Here is a 21,637-nt window from a genome sequence, read left to right on the forward strand (position 1 = left end):
GTTTTAGACTACACAGAGGTAACACGGACAAACATATCCCCCAAACGGGATTTCTCAACGGAGTTGCAAGTGGAACAGTTTCCCAATTAAAACTTATTCTTAGCCGCATTTCCCCTTTTTCTCTCCACATGTTTTCACTGGAACGTCACAAGAACTACAGCGTTTCAGTGAACTTCATGTCCTGCTAATCCCGCTGCTGTCTCCTGGCGTTCAGATGTGACATGGGGAAGGGGTATCTAAAGGTAGGTACAGATCACAGGAGTGAAAAAGAGTTTGAGTACGTTACTATATAGTCAAAAATATATATTCATCCTTGTTATAACAAAGAGTTGAGTTTTAAAGAACACTCATTTATAATTTAAATTACAAATAGCCAGGACACAATATGAAATATGTCAAACTACTTTGGCTTTCAAAAAGCCCAAGTAGATAGCTCTATCGGTTACATACATGGCTACCAAATGTCCAGTGTTTTACTGCTGTACATAAATAATGACAAGGCAAAGAACAGCAACCAGTCCAAGGGCTTGCAGGCCCAGGAACCATAGCATAAGCCAAAAGAAAATGACCACTACTGGTTCCACAATCCGTTCTCCAAAATACATCCTTGTGAAGCCCATGTTGAGGAGGTTTTTGTTCAGTTCACCAAAAAGCGTTCCCATCTTTTTGTAGTCATCTCCAATGGGTTCGCCAGAGTGGTTTTGTGGTTCTTCAGCATCCTTAAAAAAAAAAAGACACCAAGATATGGACATAAGAAACATGTAAATACCTCCAATAACAATGATCTCACAACATCTTCTCCAAATAGCTGGGCACACACTTCTGGTAATCACTAATGAAGATGTCCACAATTCATGAGTACATAACGTCCCATGGCAGAGGTAGTTTGCAGACACAAGTAAGGCGGTGATTCTGAGAAGGGGCTACCCCGATACCCCATGGACTGATCTAACCAAGAACCTTTATAACAGACAGCTGGTAAGATGCTTGTTCCTGGTTGGAAGATGGAGGGAGGAGCCACGAGCAGTGACTACAGGCAGTCAGTGACTCAGGAGAAGGAAAAGACCAGATCTAGTATCTCTGAAAGGAGCATATCCTTGTGATCTAGAGTCCTGATCTCCAAGAATATAATACATTTGTGTCACAGAACAAATTCCCATTGTTCAGACAATGGGAATATTCCTTTGGATTGACATATTGTCTACCACTCCTTTCAGGAACAGAAAAAGCACTCATCAGTTTCTTATAGACTTAGCTCTGACTAAATCCCCAACTAGATCATTGGTTTGTAAGATGTAGGCCCTCCTCCACCTCCATTCACTCTCCAGATTCCTGGAGTTGCACCAAGGTACCTATGTAAATGAAGAATGATGTTTTCCTCTCTCTCCTCTGAGAGCCTGGTTGCAGAGTCCTCTTTCTGCTCCTCTCCTGTTTCACAAAGCAGGCTTCCTGGTCACTCTAACTTGGTGAACACATGTCTGTGACTCAAGTTTTAACAAATCAAGCTCAGCTGGCTGGGGGCTGACTCGTTACTGTTCTCAGCCATGGCTGTTCTGATCTCTCATTTGAAGCCTCTGCTAGCTATGCAGGCTTATGTGGGGCTCTTGCATAGCTTCCTGTCAAAACACTAAGACTGTAAATGCTTCCTGTTAATCTCATCAGGGGAAACAAAGTTTTGAATTAGGATTAATTTTATAAACAAGCAAAAGTCTAGAGAAGTCAGAGCCCCAGAAAATTTCCACATATACCTAACTGTATATTCCAAGAGTATTGTTATTATCAAATCTTTCTACAATTCAGAACATTATGCTAGTTCTTAATGTTTCCAACCCACTTCTGTGGTTTCTTCAAAGGTTTATTTGTTGAGGGTGTGGTCTTTAGTATGATATCAGGAGGTTAAAGCTTCAATAGGTGGAACTTAGTGGGAGGTTATGCCAAATGAGAATTTGTTTTAAAAATCGATTATTACTTCTTGAAGAGAACTGTTAGGAAAGGCATGGACCTTGATTTGACCAAGCTTTGTTTGCATTCCTGTCCCACCATGTAGCTGTTGCTCCTGAGACTGCATTCTACCTTGAGGTAAGGCAGCCGCGGTGGAACGTTAACCTGCCTGTATCAGTTCATTAGGATTTGTAAGATCCAAAACCATTCGCTAAATAAAACACGTTTTCTTTTTAGCCTGTCTCTGGTATTTCATGACAGTAATGAAAAACTGACTAATAGTATAATCCTGTGGAATATTGTAAACATTTCTGGTTCCTATTAGGTTATAATAATAGAAAGACCAGAGAGACACCAAACAGATGAAAAGAGAAGGTAATCTGCTTGGATTAATCTTATGCTTATTAGTTCCTCATTCTTTATGTGTTCCATGATACTTAATACTACATTAAAACATACAAGTTTGTGCTTGTCTGATGGCAAGCCATTTCCTCCCACAGCAGCATCTGAAGAATCTTTGATTTAGTTTGCAATTGTTCTGTGTCAACGTCTTGATTTCTTTACTGTTTAATAATGTTGATAATGTTTTGGTTTATTTTTAAAGTTATTTTTTAAAAAAACCCTTTAGAATCTATTGTTGTCTACGTATTCATTGTACTTTGGGTTTTGGGAAGTTCTTGAAAGTTTCTAAGTTTTTTTTTTTTGTTGTTTTTCCCCCCCTGTACTTTGTGGGTTTAATATGAACGAAGCGCCCAGATCAGATAGAACAGGTATTTATCTTAATGTCCTTGTAAAATGAACTAAGTCTATGCGTGTGCCTGGGGTTTTCAGAGGGAGCTGTTGCAGCTCTTAACTCCAGCAGGGAGTGAGTTAACTGTAAGTCTGGGTGCAGTGACAAGCAGACAGCAAGGATCCTGTAGGAGCTGCCTTGAGCTGTCACTGAGATAGCAAGGTAGTACAAGTAAATTTGGGCAAGCTGTAGTTATTGCAGCCTGAATCTATTCATATAGCATATATTACATTATATTATATTAGATATAAATATTACATATATACATAAATATATAAATAGAATATATTAAAAATTCAATATTTTCAAACCAATATAAATGTATATATTTTTCAAATATATACACATTAGAGAAAATAAGTACAATGAACAAATACATACATATCGACAAAATTTAATGATTACTAAATTTTACCACCTCACTAGTGTGGCCAACTAAGAAAAGGTTACTAGGAAAATGCCCCCCAAAAATGTGTAGGCACAAGTACAGTTCTATGAAAACATTAGATTCCTACAACGAACTGAACAGAGGTTCAAACAACTCAAGGATGACACTTTGCAAGCACGGGGAGGAAATGGGCCATGCTGCTAAACTAGCAAGGTCCAGTAGGGCCCAGGGCGAGCTCTCTATCTACAGAGAAGTTTTGGGGTCCTCGTATATTTCTAAGGTTGTTACCTCCAGGGTAACCATGATGTCTGTAGCACTATTAATGATGTAGCAAAGTGGAGACACGGAGGACCTACCATGGACCAGTCACAGCTCTACCTTGATTACTTCCATCACTATCTCTAGTTAGAGGTCAGGAAGCTGCCAGTGCTGACTTACACTCAGCACAGGTGTGTAGGGCCACACCCTCATCCCCATAAACAGCTGCTTTCTAATTAGTGATGAATACCTTAGTTTTCAGATACCTTTTATATATTTCATCTCTGAAAAACAAAGGCTATGGTAATATTTTGTTTTACAGAAGAACATTTAACTCGTTAACCAAGCAAACTAAACATCAGTATGAGTCTTATATTTTTGGTTGTGAGCCTAGCCTTTAACGGCTGAGTCATCTCTCCAGCCAAATTCTCTCCAGGTGAATTTATTCCAGAATCAGTATGATTCTTTACATCTTTTCTCCCAGTTTTAAAGTAAGTTTATCAAGCAGGAAAATTGTTCAAATTTATTTTTAATCTTGTGCAAAAATTTAAATGAGGTAAAACTATCTGTAGACTTGTACAGTTTCATAGCTTATAGTGGTTGGAATCTACATTAAAATGTCAAAACATAGAGAGGAAAGAAAGAAAGACAGACAGACAGACCGACCGACCGACAGACCGACCCCAAGCCTTCCATCAAGCATGAAGAAAATCCACCTGTCAGGACTGGAATAAGAAAATCTACTTCACACACAAACAGTAAACTGAAGCAGAAATCAGAAGGAGCTTTCCTTGCTCTGACATTCATCATCTGTGTTTCTGCCAGACTTTGTTCTTTGTGTGTGAGACTCCAATGAAGACCATTTGTCAAACGAATGGCTCCTTTTAGTTACACAGGACTTTTAGAGAGTGTTCTCAGCGAGGCACTGACAGCCCTTGTTTGTTCATGATTGAAGACATACACAGAAAAAATATAAGAGTAACCCAACTGATTCAAAATCCTTTCAAAATTTTTCGTTTGTTACATAGGAGTGTGTGAGTGTGTGTGCGCAGAGGGTGTAGATGTGTGAGTAATGTTTGTAAGGGAATACACAGCACCACATGTGTGGTGGTCAGAGAATGATTTTGTGTAGCTGGTCCTCTCCTTTCACCTTTTTCAGTTCTGGGGACTGAATTTATGCCACCAGGCTTGTGTAACAGGCAGGCAGATTTACTGGTTGAGCCATCTTGCTACCCTCAAAATCCCTAATGATAACAAATTAAGGGTAAACTTAATTACATCACTTTCATACTTTAAAAACCATGAATAAAAAGGTCAGGTTTCATAAGCCTACTAATAAAAAGAAGACACCGTTTTAAAATACTGCATACGAATATGCAGATAAACCATGGCTGTAATATCAGAGGACACAGATGGCTACAGCAGTAAACACTAAGACTGGATTTATCTTTGGTCACATGAACCCATGGAAGTCATAATGAAGAAGGTGAATTTACTCAAGTACACACGCCAGGATGTACACCAAATAAAAGAGAAATGCCTTTGAACAGTGCGACAGCTTGTGAATTGAGCTTTACTAATTGAAGGTGAAGTGCTTCAGCTTCACTGGCATGCTAGTCTCCTGGCCTCTGATCCTTCTCAGCCAGCCTCTTACTTACCTGATGACTCTTATCAATCAGCTGTTACTTCCACTAAGCTCCTCTGTATGTGGTCAGTTGTTTTTCTCCAGTTGCTTTCAGGGATTTCTAACTTTCAACACATTTTATCTCCTCATGTTTAAAGAGTATGCAGATAAGTCCTGGAAAGAATAGGAATTCAAGGCCCATACCTAAAAATAGTAAAAGCCATATACAGCAAACCAGTTGCTAACATTAAACTAAATGGAGAGAAACTTGAAGCAATCCCACTAAAATCAGGGACTAGACAAGGCTGCCCACTCTCTCCCTACTTATTCAATATAGTTCTTGAAGTTCTAGCCAGAGCAATCAGACAACAAAAGGAGATCAAGGGGATACAGATCGGAAAAGAAGAGGTCAAAATATCACTATTTGCAGATGATATGATAGTATATTTAAGTGATCCCAAAAGTTCCACCAGAGAACTACTAAAGCTGATAAACAACTTCAGCAAAGTGGCTGGGTATAAAATTAACTCAAATAAATCAGTTGCCTTCCTCTATACAAAAGAGAAACAAGCCGAGAAAGAAATTAGGGAAACGACACCCTTCATAATAGACCCAAATAATATAAAGTACCTCGGTATGACTTTAACCAAGCAAGTAAAAGATCTGTACAATAAGAACTTCAAGACACTGAGGAAAGAAATTGAAGAAGACCTCAGAAGATGGAAAGATCTCCCATGCTCATGGATTGGCAGGATTAATATAGTAAAAATGGCCATTTTACCAAAAGCAATCTACAGATTCAATGCAATCCCCATCAAAATACCAATCCAATTCTTCAAAGAGTTAGACAGAACAATTTGCAAATTCATCTGGAATAACAAAAAACCCAGGATAGCTAAAGCTATCCTCAACAATAAAAGGACTTCAGGGGGAATCACTATCCCTGAACTCAAGCAGTATTACAGAGCAATAGTGATAAAAACTGCATGGTATTGGTACAGAGACAGACAGATAGACCAATGGAATAGAATTGAAGACCCAGAAATGAACCCACACACCTATGGTCACTTGATTTTTGACAAAGGAGCAAAAACCATCCAATGGAAAAAAGATAGCATTTTCAGCAAATGGTGCTGGTTCAACTGGAGGGCAACATGTAGAAGAATGCAGATCGATCCATGCTTATCACCCTGTACAAAGCTTAAGTCCAAGTGGATCAAGGACCTCCACATCAAACCAGACACACTCAAACTAATAGAAGAAAAACTAGGGAAGCATCTGGAACACATGGGCACTGGAAAAAATTTCCTGAACAAAACACCAATGGCTTATGCTCTAAGATCAAGAATCGACAAATGGGATCTCATAAAACTGCAAAGCTTCTGTAAGGCAAAGGACACGGTGGTTAGGACAAAACGGCAACCAACAGATTGGGAAAAGATCTTTACCAATCCTACAACAGATAGAGGCCTTATATCCAAAATATACAAAGAACTCAAGAAGTTAGACCGCAGGGAAACAAATAACCCTATTAAAAAATGGGGTTCAGAGCTAAACAAAGAATTCACAGCTGAGGAATGCTGAATGGCTGAGAAACACCTAAAGAAATGTTCAACATCTTTAGTCATAAGGGAAATGCAAATCAAAACAACCCTGAGATTTCACCTCACACCAGTGAGAATGGCTAAGATCAAAAACTCAGGTGACAGCAGATGCTGGCGAGGATGTGGAGAAAGAGGAACACTCCTCCATTGTTGGTGGGATTGCAGACTGGTAAAACCATTCTGGAAATCAGTCTGGAGGTTCCTCAGAAAATTGGACATTGAACTGCCTGAGGATCCAGCTATACCTCTCTTGGGCATATACCCAAAAGATGCCTCAACATATAAAAGAGACACGTGCTCCACTATGTTCATCGCAGCCTTATTTATAATAGCCAGAAAATGGAAAGAACCGAGATGCCCTTCAACAGAGGAATGGATACAGAAAATGTGGTACATCTACACAATGGAATATTACTCAGCTATCAAAAACAACGAGTTTATGAAATTCGTAGGCAAATGGTTGGAACTGGAAAATATCATCCTGAGTGAGCTAACCCAATCACAGAAAGACATACATGGTATGCACTCATTGATAAGTGGCTATTAGCCCAAATGCTTGAATTACCCTAGATCCCTAGAACAAACGAAACTCAAGACGGATGATCAAAATGTGAATGCTTCACTCCTTCTTTAAATGAGGAAAAAGAATACCCTTGGCAGGGAAGGGAGAGGCAAAAATTAAAACAGAGACTGAAGGAACACCCAATCAGAGCCTGCCCCACATGTGGCCCATACATATACAGCCACCCAATTAGACAAGATGGATGAAGCAAAGAAGTGCAGACCGACAGGAGCCGGATGTAGATCGCTCCTGAGAGACACAGCCAGAATACAGCAAATACAGAGGCGAATGCCAGCAGCAAACCACTGAACTGAGAATAGGTCCCCCGTTGAAGGAATCAGAGAAAGAACTGGAAGAGCTTGAAGGGGCTCGAGACCCCAAAAGTACAACAATGTCAAGCAACCAGAGCTTCCAGGGACTAAGCCACTACCTAAAGACTATATATGGACTGACCCTGGACTCTGACCCCATAGGTAGCAATGAATATCCTAGTAAGAGCACCAGTGGAAGGGGAAGCCCTGGGTCCTGCTAAGACTGAACCCCCAGTGAACTAGACTATGGGGGGAGGGCGGCAATGGGGGGAGGGTTGGGAGGGGAACACCCATAAGGAAGGGGAGGGGGGAGGGGGATTTTGCCCGGAAACCGGGAAAGGGAATAACACTTGAAATGTATATAAGAAATACTCAAGTTAATAAAAAAAAAAAAAAGAGTATGCAGATTTGCCTAATAATGTATATACCTTAAATTTTTTCATTGAGTTGTAGAAGTTTTATTTTAAATATTTTGTCTTCTGAAGTGGAAATTTTTGGTCTCTAATTCTTTGGAGACTCAGTTGTGTCATGTGATGTTCTGTTCTGGAAACTGTCTTATGAGGGGATGTTTTTGCTGAGGCAGACACATGAGACGATGTTTTCCTGAGAACAGACACGTGTTTTTCTGGAAGCAGCCTGGAAAAAGGGCATTCAATGTTTTGCTAGAGCAGATGCTTGAAAGAACAGGTGATGTTTGGAAAGGGTATAAGGATAACCCAGCAGACAGTGGCATTGGTTCACCTTATCCCTCTTTTGCTGGTCGTCGCTGGTCCTCACTGATGACACAAGCCTTGCCGTTCTTTGATGGTCAACGTTTGCTGTGACTTCATGGAGTGAAAAATGCACCAAAAAAAAAAAAAAAAAAAAAAAAAAAAAGAAAAAAAAAAAAAAACCTTCTGGCGGTGTTCTGGTGGCTACTTGCTGCTTCCACAGACTCAGGGCAATTGGGCAATTGGCAGAGCCTGGTGGTTTCTTCCGGATTGGTCTGCCATTGCTGACTCATGAATGGTGTTTGCCAGTATATTGAGCTGCTGCTGCTGATTCACATGAACTGAACTGGTCATAGATAGCCTGGTTACACGGATTGGGTTTTCTCCAAAGAACTATTTCTAAACAGGCCCACATCCTTCTTTGCTCTATTAACCTTTCCTTTCCACTACCTCTGATGGGAGATGGGCTGGAAAATAGCCTAAAGGAACCTTTATTAAAGGTAGGTTTTGAGAAATCTACGCCTACATACTATCTTGTCTTTCTCAATATCAATATCCCCATTACCTGTTTGTTGATGTGACTGAAGTTACCTGCGGCAGAACCTTCCCCTATTCAATAAAGATTTCGAGGAGCCAATCACTGGGCGAGTAGGCGGGACTTCCAGGTTGGGAAGGAGAAGAAGGGAAGCAGGAGAAAAGATAGTTTTTGGACAGGAGAGATGATGGAGGACAAAATGTAGGTAGCAGAGGCCCCCAGTTCAGGCGGCAGATCCTTCAGGATCCACTATGGGAGGATTTGTATCTAGAATAGCTTACAAATTAGGATGCTGGCTGCTGCGCTCAGAGATTGTGTTGCCTATTGATTCTAAACTAAGTTTGTGTGGTGTCACTGGGTTCCAGAGAGAAAGGTATGGTGGCAAAGTGTAGGGTGGCAAAGTGTGGGTTTTCGAGAAGTGTATTCCAACTAACTGTGGGAATTTGGGAGCATGGGGCCCGGCCATGGGAACTTAGCTAGCCAGGTGGAGAGATTTCAGAGCTCCAGTCAGAGTCTGCTGGGGTTAAGAACAGATCCGCCGGCCAGCCTGCCTGCTGGTGTGCCCTACCAGCTGTAGTACTTTTTATTTCATGCTACAATTACCCGACTGATCTAGAGATTTTATAGTTTTATTTTACCCTTGCCTTGATTACTGTATTTTCAACTCCAGAGTTTTCATAAAGCCTATTAAGCTTTTTACATGCTTTCTTCCTCTTCCTGTTCCCCTTCTACTCCTCCTCTTCCTTCTTCTGCCTGTCTTCTTCCTCCTCCTCTTCTTTTTTTGTGTATTACATCCTAATCTCAGTTTTTTCTCCCTCCTCTTCTTCTAGTCCCTCCCCACACTTCCCCTCTCCCCCACATCCACTCTTCCATTTCCCTTCAGAAAAGAACAGACCTCCCAGGATATCAATCAAATATGGCATAACAAAGTTAACAATAAAACTAGGAACATCCTCTCATATTAAAGCTGGACAAGGCAACCCATTAGACAGAAAAAAGTCCCCAAAGCAGGCAAAGACTCAGAGACAGGCTCTGCCCCCACTGTTAGGTGTCCCACAAGAACACCAAATAACACAACCTCAACGTATATGTAGAGGCTCTAGCTCAGACCATACAGGCTCCCTGATTAGCACTTCTCCATTCTCTAAGTGTGATTTCCTTCAATAATTTTTTTTTTCTTTTTTGAGACAGGGACTTATCTCAAGCTCATAAGAGATTTGCCTGCCTTTACTTCCCGAATGCTGGGGCTAGAGGTGTGTGTCCAGTTTGAAGTAGTTTTAAAAAATATATCATAAAACTACGTTTGTTTCCTTTTTGTGCCCCCTTTATGAATTATATTCCCTTTATCAGTGGAGGCTGGCTGAAGAGATACAGGTCTGGTCCCACTGGCCACGCCTACACAGAAAAGAGCTCTGTAAGGGTTCTGGGGGTGAAGGGGAAGAGAGACAGTGGAGGACACTTTTCCAGGTGAAATTCTAGCTCTCCATCAGACACTGGCATGGAGATTCTAACGCAGTACCATGATGGGGAACAGCGATGGAGTGTGGCGTCACTCAAATGCCAAATCACTGTTCTTATGAAGATACAGGAGATTCTCCTGAATAAATGTTTCTGCATTTGCTATCTCCCTTCAAAGTGACTCCAGACACTTTAAGCTGATGTATTTAGTGTTTCACCGGTCAGCCACTGCCTTGCGGGGGAAATTTGATGAATTCCTTATTCCAGAAGACTGATACTGGGTATTGGTGGGTATTAGATACATCTGTGGGTAATTGAAGGGTAGGTTTTCTAAGGCTGAGGCAGAGAATTTTAGATGGCTGAAAATTAAGTGCTCTGAAATCAGTCTTGAATTTTAAGCAATGTGAGAATGTTTGTTATTTTTAATATCAGAGGATGAGCAAATTTTGGGGATAAATATTTGACTTTTGAGAACCCATGTGGTCAGATGGCTCTTAGTTCTTCTATTAGCACTTTAAACATGGTCCTCAAAGGTTCCTCTTCTCTCCTTGTTATTTCTCACATATGCTATTTTTCTTAATGTTTATTTTATGCATATGAGTACTCAGTCTTCATGCACATAGCGAGAGGGCATCAGATCCGATTACAAATGCTGGTGAGTCACCAAGTGGTAGCTTGAATTGAACTCAGGACCTCTGGAGGAGCAGTCAGTGCTCTTCATCGCTGAGTCATCGCTCCAGCCCTCACACATATACTATTAAATGGACGACATTACCATTTCTGCTCTGCAGTTTTACCATGTTCTTTAGCTTTCATACGTTTAAGGAAAGTTAGTAGGAATCAAATCTCCAAACAATTCTACTTTTTCTTAGTTGTGCTTAATAGGTTAAATTTTACACAAAGTTTGTTTCTTTAAAAATTCAGAGGTGTCAGAATTAAACTAAGAATGTTCTGTGTCAAAATGATCTCTTCTGTTCCTACATGACAAAAACAAATATATAAACAGACAAGTGAAAACAAGGTTACCTTCAGCACAATCTTTGTCATCTCATCGCTTTCAAAAAGATGTTTGTCCAATAAAATCAATTCAACAAGATTTTCCTGGTGTCAATAATGTATTAATTAAATGACTATACTTTTAACTTCAAGAGACTAGCAATAGAAGTTAATATTAAGTAAGAATATTTTTTGACCAAAATGTGATATTTTAAAAGTTACAAAGTGCTTTTGTATTTTGTCTTAAGTTGAATAAAAATCAATTTTGAGAGGAGCCGGCAAAATCTTAATATTAAAATATTTAGGTTTATATCGTTAAAGGGGAGGTGTTTAACTATCTTTACATTATATCATAAACTGTGGTTGAAAAAAAAGAAAAAACCACAAACAAACAAACAAACAAGCAAACCCTAACTGAAAGGACTTTAGAACAACTTGCAATTTCAACTTGCCAGATGGTGTGGTACACAGACTTCTTTTGAAAAGCCAATGTTGTCCTGTCAAAAAGAGACTATTATCTTATCTATTCCTTCTCCGGGGCTGATCAATTTATTTGTGGAACAGAAAACCTCCACCATGTAATCCTGTTTAAGAAAAATCAAGGGCTGGAGAGATGGCTCAGCGGTTAAGAGCACTGACTGCTCTTCCAGAGGTCATGAGTTCAAATCCCAGCAACCACATGGTGGCTCACAACCATCTGTAACAAGATCTGATGCCCTCTTCTGGTGTGTCTGAAGACAGTGACAATGTACTCATCATATATAAAATGAATAAATAAAATCTTTATTTATTCAAAATAAAAAAAAAAGAAAAATCAAATTCTCCAAGGTCATGCTCCTTTATTTAGTTGGACAACATATCTTTCTTTTGGAGAAGAAAATAAAGAAACAACCCTTGACAAACAGACAAAATAACAACCTTTCCTTCAATATGTAATTGCTTGTAAGGATTAATTCCTTCGATTTTATTTTTCTTTATCTCAAAAATGAAATACAGTGCTAATCTTGAAAACCAACAAATAGATGAAGTTTTAACTGATTTTATAATGGTCATTAATAAAATGATCATTAATTAATATGTATTAAATAGCGCATGCTAGCGGGCCAACGTTTTAATGATACTGATATTCAAAGAGTAAAGGAGCAGAGGGGAAGAGACTACATAACTTAGTGACAATCGCCTTATCGCTGGTGGAGGGACGCTGCATTTGGCAGCATGGCTGTAATGACCATTCCTAAGCCCTGTGCTAACTGGCATTTGCTTTATCACTATAAAACCAACTGTGTGGTTGTTCATATTCTACTGGCCTTAATATATTAGTTTTTATAGCAGTTTAAATAGTTATATGTATCTTCACCCATTTGATTTAATAAAAAAATTTAAATTTGTCTTATATGAGGTTGCCTATCATACTGTACCTACACTCAACTGTAATACTTATGACTTGTTGGGATTTAATTTTTCCTTAAAAAGCAAACAAACCAACAACAACAAAAAACCAAAACCAAATCCAAACCATTCTCTAACCTTAATCCTATCCTTGTCTGTCAGAAGAAATCAGAAGCAAGAGAAGTTGGCAGAGTCCAAGCATGTATAGGAGTGAGGGCCCAGGTCTGAAATCCCGGCGACTCAGGAGGACCTCCAGTTCTAAGGTCTTTGAGGGCAACTGAATGAGACATGTCTCAAAATAATAAAGCAAGAAGCAAGTACCCTAAGCTCAACCCAACTGCCACCAAAATAAGAATCAACAGAAAAGACTAGATGCAGAAGAGACATCAGAAGCTGATAATATTCCACTTTCTAACTATATACAGTAAAGAGAGAAATGTATTTCAATCAACCAGAAATAACCACCATCTCTTCCCTACCAAACTTTTTTGACTTTGTAGTAATACACTGAATAATAGCTCAGAGCAAAGAACTGCAGAGTGAGCTCCAGGGACCATGGTGAGGCTGCCTACAGACATCATAGGTTTGCTTTGTTTTGTTTTTAATCCATTAAATTACACAGAGATTAAAAAAAAAAGAGCAAGAAAAATGAGGAAAAAAAAAAAAACCCTGGGAGTTACTTGCTAAGGACTTTTGTACTTAGGTCTTCTCTTTTTCCACTCAATCCACTCAATTATTCAACTCAACCTATCAAAAGAAAGGTTGCTTTGAAAAATGTCTTGCTTCATTTTTTGGTTTTATAGATAAGGGGACCCCTGACTATCTTACTAAGGAGTTATGAATTTTGAAAGCCTCCGAATTACTTGGATGTTTGGTTCTTTTGGCTTGTATTTTCTCCTTGCAAACTAGAACCGTAGTCCACCATTACAACTATGAGGTTAGCCCCTGCTCTTCCTCATTCCTCTCCCAGGACTCCCAATCTCCCTGTTCTGTGTTGATGGTAAACACTGTGCCCAGGTGCCTTGCTATAAGATCATGTCTCATAGTTCCTAGTACTTTCCCCACATTCCTGAATCCTTTCAGTAACCTCTCATTAACTGCATCCAATTTCTCATGTGAATTGACCCATATCTTTCCACTCTTATATTCTCCTTCCTAAATATACTATTTCTGTTTAAGATTCAATTTACTATCCTGTCTTCCTATTATGTATTTATGCTTTGTTGTACGTCTGTCTATGTATTTGTATGTGTAAGTGTGCATGTGTGCACGGCATGAACATGGGGGTCAGAGGATAGCTTCAAGTTTCTCTCATGGCCTTGTTTAAGACAGAGTCTCTGTTGTTACTCACTGCTGCATACCCCAGGCTAGCTGGTTCCCAGTCTGGCCATTCTTCTGTCTCAGCTGCCCATCTCCCAGGAGGGCCATGCTAAGATAACAGCTATATATGTTACTGCAGTTTTTTAGAATTCGAGTTCTAGGGTAGCCAAATACAGGTTATCAGACTTGTACACCAAGTGCTTTGCCCACTAAGCTATCTCTTTAAGTTAATTCATAGATTTTATACCATAAAATATACTTTTTATTCCTATAGTAAAAAAGAAAAATAGAAGATCTTGATTTGATGACTATTAGACAAGTTACACTTTCCTTTAGAGTATTGGCAGAACATTTTACCTAGACAAAGACTAACTCCTAAAAGTACTGATGCTGCTGTCTGAACATAATATAGTGAAAAATGTTTTAAAATTTATGTTTTGTAAATAATTTTTTGTTGAGGTTTAGAATAGAGTTTTCCAGTTTGTACCTAGACCACAAAAATACAGTTTACAGGTATTTATAAGCTCTGTTTCTCACAGTTTAGAATATGCTGGGACATTTGTAAGAAACATTCAAGTATAAATGGTCATTGCTAGAACTAAGTTCCTTTAAAATTCATCTCTTTTCTAAGGCCTATAATATTATTTGTTTAATCAAAGTCAATAGTACTTATAAGTCTGACAATTTTTCAAAACTTACACAAATACTATATATACAGTGATGTTTGGAACTGTTCATTACATCCTTTATAATAAAGGCTTCTTGAACTGATCTTTCTGCCAAGTCTAGTGACTTGTTTGATTCTTTTCTTTGTTGTCCTGAAATAACCAATGTGCAATTCTTATTAAGAAAAATGTCTCAGTTATGAATCATTCGACTAAGTGGGAGAAACTGGTTTTAATAGCTTTCCATTCTTTATAGCTCTAAGGGATCTGCAGGGATCTACCCTTATAGATAAAGAAAAGTGTACAATGAATGTGTACACTTGTGCGTTGGATGTGATGGCAGGTTAGACTTGCCTCTGTGTGAGCCAATAAAGCAGTCAGAAATGAAAAAAATACACCATATCCCAAAGACAGGAATAAAGGAAGAGCTTGGGAAACCCACAGAGGGAATGAAAACATCAGAAAAGATCAGAAAAACAGGCTAGACAATGTCATGTACTTTAACTCAGCTTCTGCCATGCTCCTTGATTGTGGGAAGGGAAACCTCCAAAGGGTAAACCGGATAAAAGCTGGGTATCCCCCTCAGGACAAGTCCATGGCTTTTACCATCCTCAAACCCACTTGTGGGTGTCAGTGAGAGTGATTTCTCTGGCATATGGGTCAGAAGTGGAGAGAAATCCCATTTTGTTATGTTCTATGACTCATAGGGCCTGGAACTATCTTGAGAGAGGAAGTACTGTTAAAAACTGACTGCACAGCCGCTGACCAAATAAGGGAGACTTAAGTTGGCTTGGTGCAACTCCTGGGTAAAAGAGAGTTAGAAGACTAGAGTCAGATGCTGACAAGCCAAAGGTATAGATGGGAGGAGGCTGGCTCCGGCAGGGAAGTACACAGGACAATAGAGCTTCACTGTCAGGTGGACCACAGATTTCATCAGCTGAGAATAACCCTGGTGTCTGAAAGCTTGAGTTCAAGGCCTGTGGGCCGATGAAACCCTGGAGCCAACTTATCTCTTATTCACTGCTGAAGAACTTAGGTGCTCAGAATTCCCTAGAGTGTACTTGATACCAAAGGCTGCATCACTCCAATGGAGTGCTGAACGCTCGAAAGGATGAAGATAGTCCCATGTCTGTGCCAACCTCACTGCTGTGATAGCCTTCCACATTCCTGATGCACTTGAAAGACACCCTCTAGCCAAAACATTAGCTGTAACAGTCCCTGGTATGGAAAGAAAGGGGTGAGGTGTGAGCGAACTACTTTAGGAAGAAAGCTCTGGTGGATATCCAACACTTGTCCAGTCACAGAAAGAATCTACAAGTTCAATTGCTGCCCCTGCCTCCCAACGCTGGGCTTTAAACTCCACTACCTTGTGGCTCTCTTTTTCTGACTCCTATGATTGCTATCCCTATTTTTACTCAATGTTTAACAGGATTCTAACATTATATATTACAGTTTTGATTTTTTTTGTTATTTCTCTTCATACATTTGTCTAACATTATTTACACTTTATCGCTTTTCCTTAGCCCCCTTGCTGTTTTCAGTCTTTGTACCCATGATTCCCCTATATCTTCCTCAACAAGTAACAGTGCTTTGGGGCTTTTTACTCCTTTTTACATTTATGTAATTTGCAGTGTTGGCATTTTCATCATTGAGATGCCTTGGTTTTGATTTTCCTCCTTTCTGCCCCAATCTCTTGTTCTTTTTTCTTCCCGCCAATGGCACACTACTCTTTCTTCCTCTCAGTTAATTAGCATTGCTTCTCTGCTTCTTCCTTTTCCATGTCATCCTCCTTTCTCTCATTCATTCACTTCCAAGCATTGTACAGTCACGGGTGATGTATTTTAAGTGTTTCTTCCCCTTGTATGGGCAGGTGTAGCTGACACAGCAGTTTACTATCATCTCCTTGTGGGCAGTCCTGGGGACCAAGACTGCTCAGTCATCCACTCAGCAAGGTCCCACACCAGAACCCCAGAAGGGATAGCCAGACAAGGAAGTGTTCACATGGAAACACAGGAATTCAAGAAATATGAAAAAAAGATTCTCCCAGAAGATCATACACCTCAAGTACTAACTCAAAGGTACTGCAATAAGCAAACTGCTTGGTGAAAATCTCAGTAGTTTCCTGGTAAAATGCTCAATGATCTGAGGAGGGCACAAGAAGCAAACATATTTAGCTCAACACCTGGAGAGGAAAGCTAGCAACACCGAAGGAAAATGCAACAAAGGAAAAAATAAGCAGTATGGATGAAAAAGTTACCAAAATGAAAGAATTCAGCATAGAAACTGAGATCTTTGAAAGAAAACAACAACAAACCTATTCTCCCAGAAATAAAGCAAACCAAAACTACCAAATAGAAACAAGTGAATCAAATAAAAACACACGGAACACACTTGGCCAAGCACAGGAAGGAACAGATAGAGGAGAGACTCAGGAATGCAGGACAAGGTTGAAGGAATAGTGCATGAAAACATCAGTAGGGAAAAAAATAAGCCTGACCTCAGTAATTAAAAATTCTGGGACATGATCAAACTTAAGCATACCTCAGAAGGAAGATAAACACTTAAGATACAGTTAATCCATTCCGCAGAAAACCTCCCAAATTTAGAGAAAGATACAACATTCAAATACAAGAATCATGTAGAATCCCAAAGAGTTATAACCAAGTTAGAATTTCTCCACACCATGTTATAGTTTAAGGTATCAAAAATAAAAGTCTAGGGCTGGAGAGATGGTTCAGTGGTTAAAAGTACTCGCTGTTTTTCCGGGGGATACCCGTTCAGTTCCCAGCACCCATATAAAGGTGGTACCCAATTGCTTGTTACCCAGTGGTGAGACAAGCAAAAGAGACTTATTTTAAGTACTACTATTTAATTTTCAAACTCCATTTAATCTTAGGGAGAAACTAAGTTCAAGGTCCCAGGCCCTAGGAAAGCTGGGGACTTCTCAATATCTGAACAGCTTCTACTACAAGGAAACAGTTGTTTGAGTCCGAGACTTCTCAGGGACAACTTGTAAGGGAACAGATCTGAGTCTAGACATCTCAAGGACAACTTCTCCATCTTGCTGGCAAGGACAAGCTACATTCATCTTCCTAGGCCCAGGAACCTACCTTAATCTGATTGGTGAAAACTCCCTTGCTCAACTCCTTGTGGCAAAATAAGGTTAGACAATGCTTTAACTGCCCTCCCACTTTGTAGGCTCATCCTTTAAATCTGGTGTGCAATTTCTCTTCAGGGTCATAGCTTAGCTCCCAAGTCTAAGTCTGTTCTGCAGCCCTGATAAATCATTATCAGCTTGATTGCAATAAAATGTTGTCAGCTGGATTGGCCTGGTGCTTGGGCTATGTTCATTTATGTTGGGTTTAAGTGGCCCCCCAACACCAGCTCTAAGGTATCTGATGCCCTTTTCTGGCTTCCACAAGACAATCTCCCCACTCCCTGACACTCACAAATACATACGTATATACATAAAATTTAAAAAGAATCTACTGGGGGTGAGGGTGGCACCTTTAAATCCCAGCACTCCCGAGGCAGAAGCAGGTAGATCTCTGAGTTCCAGAACAGCCAGAGCTACATAGTGAAATGTTGTCTCAAACAACAACAACAACAACAACAACAACAACAACAACAACAACAACAACAAAATGAATCTTTAAAAAATCCAGGACACATTTTAAAACCTGTAATAGCAAAACAAGTCACACACAAAGGCAAAAAGATCTGAATAGTATCAGATATCTTGGCAATTCTAAAAGCCAGAAAAGCCTGGAATTGTTATATTTCAAGCCCAGAAAGTAAATAACTACCAACCAAGATTGCTATTTCTAGCAAAGTTATCCTTGAAAATGGACAGACAAATAAAAACATATTAAGGTAAGCAAAGGAAAGACAACTCTTGATTAGAAGCCAGCACTGAAAAACATACTTAAAGAAGCAGCACACAAGGGAGACACTCTCTCATAAGAACGTTAAAGATTGAGAAACAAACTGTGAAGTGAATGGAAACCCCAAACATGCTGGCATTGATACGCCTTTTGATATTTGATTATTAACCCAAAAGTCCTAAGAAAAGCTAAAGGAAGCCTCCTCAGGAATATATAATAATTATAAAAAGTATACTCCTCATGTTGGGGTTTCCAATTTCATAAAACAAACAAGGGATAAAAAACAAAGTCAAATGGATCTAGATATAAAAACACGGGTGAGTCCCATATGCCATTCTCACCTCCAGTCAGGTCACTAAAACTAAAAAAACAACAAGGAAGTGTCAGCTGGATTACAGCAAGTCAAACAACTAACAGATATTTTTAGAATACTCCACCCAACAGATAGAGAATACACATTTTTCTCAGTAGCCACAGATTGACCCTTCAAAACAGAATGAAGTCTAGGTCAAAAACCAAGCTCTAACAAATGTAAGACAATTAAAATAATTTCTTGCACCTTATCAGGTCACAGTGGAACAAAAATAGAAAGCTTTAGGAAGAGAAAGCACAGACAGGCTGGGAAGCTGCCTATTCAGTAAAGGCTTGCAGTGCAAGCATGGAGACTCAGGTTTGGCCTCCTGCACCCATCCAGAAAGCCAAGTACAGTTGACAGACCTGTAACTACAGCATTGGAGACTTGGAGACTTGGGGACTCTCTGGCCAGCCAGCCTAGCCTGATTGGCAAGCCAGGTCCAAAGGAGATACCTGGTCTCAAAACACAAGGTGGATCACTGTCCTAAGGTCCACTAACACCCAAAGTGGACCTCTGGTTTCCACACATGTGAGTGCATACCCCATATATTACAAATAAACACACACACACACACACACACACACACACACACACACACACACACACACAAACACAGAAACTATATAAAGCCAGAGACACAAACAAAGCACTCTTGAATGACCAAAGGGTCACTGAAGAAATGAAGAAGGCAATTTAAAATTTCATAGAATCAACTGAAAATAAAAGCACAACTTACCAGAACTTTAATAATGAAATAAAGATAATTCCAAGAGGAAGTTTAATAGCCAGTACCAGGCTGTTTCTGCTATGCTGACTCTAAATGAAATCTGATGAGGGGAAAGTCTTTGCTGATTACACACGAGATGGGATCAACAGCAATGACATATAAAGAGCTGAAATAGTTAAATACCTACCCCAACCATCAGTCAATACATGGGACAACACACTTAAATACCTACCCCAACCATCAGTCAGTACATGGGACAACACACTTAAATACCTACCCCAACTATCAGTCAGTACATGGGACAATACACTTAAATACCTACCCCAACCATCAGTCAGTACATGGGACAACACACTTAAATACCTACCCCAACCATCAGTCAGTACATGGGACAACACACTTAAATACCTACCCCAACCATCAGTCAGTACATGGGACAATACACTTAAATACCTACCCCAACCATCAGTCAGTACATGGGACAACACACTTAAAATACCTACCCCAACCATCAGTCAATACATGGGACAATAAACTTAAAACCTACCCCAACCATCAGTCAATACATGGGACAATACACTTAAAAAAAAAAAGGAAAAGTATATGGCAAAACAAACTTGAAAAAGTGTTTAGCATCCTTAGCAATTAGAAAAATGAAAAGTAAAACTGACATTTACAGGAAATAGCTGGAACTGGAAAAAAACATTATGTTAAGAGAAATAAGTCAGACTAAAAAAAAAGACATTGTTCTGTCTTATATGTGGAACCTAGATTTAAAACTTTGTGTGTTCATGTATGCATATATGTAGGCCTCAAGAGTAGAAAACAGAACATGAGGGGAGAGGAAGAAATCTTCAAGGAGGTAGAAGATGCTAGCTGCAGGGGTAGAGGACAGTGGGAGTCAGAGAGGAACAAATAAGAACCAAGTGCAGTGATATGTGCGTGTGAGTAGGCCATAGGAAACTCTTTACGTATGTTAATCTTAGCGATTAATAGAATAATTAAAAAGAGTATAGATTTACCACATTTCTTATGGGAAAACATTTTGAAAAATAGCACATATACATAAAATCAGCTGGCTTTATCAGCATCTATTGACTGTTTTAGGTGAATGATGGTGCTGTGAAAAAGAAGTTTTCTGCTTAGAATCACAGTTTATAGTTATATTCCAAACTAAAACATTTCCCCATGGCAAGTTTTGCACCTGCATTTTTATGCACGTTGTGTTATGCCCTGCTGGTGGCAAACAAGCCTACATAAACTTGCCAATTTATTAGCCCACACTTGGCTCTTGGTGTACCTAAGTACCATGTGACTTTGATTGTTAACCTCTAACTTTGATGATTCATCATCCTTGATTTGATGATCATGAAAGTTTGCAAAATAAACAGACTTTTTAGTCAATTTGGTCCATCTTAACAAATGATTGACTGCATTTCACAAGCAAGGCAAGTGCTGTGAGGTCCCCACAGTAATTCCCTGCCACCAAGCTTAGCATATAAAGAAAAGAAAGGTAGGGAGAGACCCTCGTATTTAAACACTGCTCCTCTCTCTCTCCCTAATCATAAGAGTTGCAGCTCTGAGAACTGTTTCTAAGCTCATGCACCTCTTCAGATTTCCAGATTTCAACTGCAGTCCAACATCCCTGCAGATACCCTGAAATCCCAAATGCAACACGCACGGTGCCAAGCTCTGTCATTTGTTGTTTTCTACAGCACACCGTGCCTTAGTGGCTGGCACTATCTGAAGTGTAACTGAAAACTCTGCTGGTCTTTCTAGACATCTTCCCCTTTCATCCTTCCCTCACATTTGCCTAGTCATTTCCTTCTGAGATCATCCATTGCAACTCACGTAATTTACTGGCTTGTGATCTTACTTCTTTATACTTTCTCTTGATAGAGATTCCATTTACTTTAACAGTATTATTAATGCTTATACAGTTCACTCATTGAAGATGCACTTTGGAGACTGGGTCTTGTTTAGCCCAGGGAGTTTGCTATATAGACGAGGACGACCTTGAACTCCTCCTAATCCTTCTGCTCCACCACCTCCCAGGTACTGAGATTACAGGCATACACCACCACACTCACTTAGAATGCTTCAATTTTTAACCCAGATTA

The 21,637-nt window shown here is 39.6% G+C and overlaps 1 protein-coding gene across 1 annotated transcript in view; it reads right to left on the bottom strand.

Moving 5' to 3' along the window:
• Positions 1 to 256: 256 nt before the first annotated feature.
• The window catches only part of Fam241a (family with sequence similarity 241 member A), a 30,624-nt gene continuing 9,243 nt past the window's right edge, over positions 257 to 21,637 (bottom strand). Inside the window, exon 2 of the mRNA NM_001109651.1 lies at positions 257 to 719. Coding sequence (NP_001103121.1) covers positions 474 to 719 — 246 coding nt within the window. The 3' untranslated portion in view covers positions 257 to 473. The remainder of the gene's footprint in view (positions 720 to 21,637) is intronic.

Source organism: Rattus norvegicus, chromosome 2 (genome assembly GCF_036323735.1).
Source record: "Rattus norvegicus strain BN/NHsdMcwi chromosome 2, GRCr8, whole genome shotgun sequence".
Classification (NCBI taxonomy): domain Eukaryota; kingdom Metazoa; phylum Chordata; class Mammalia; order Rodentia; family Muridae; genus Rattus; species Rattus norvegicus.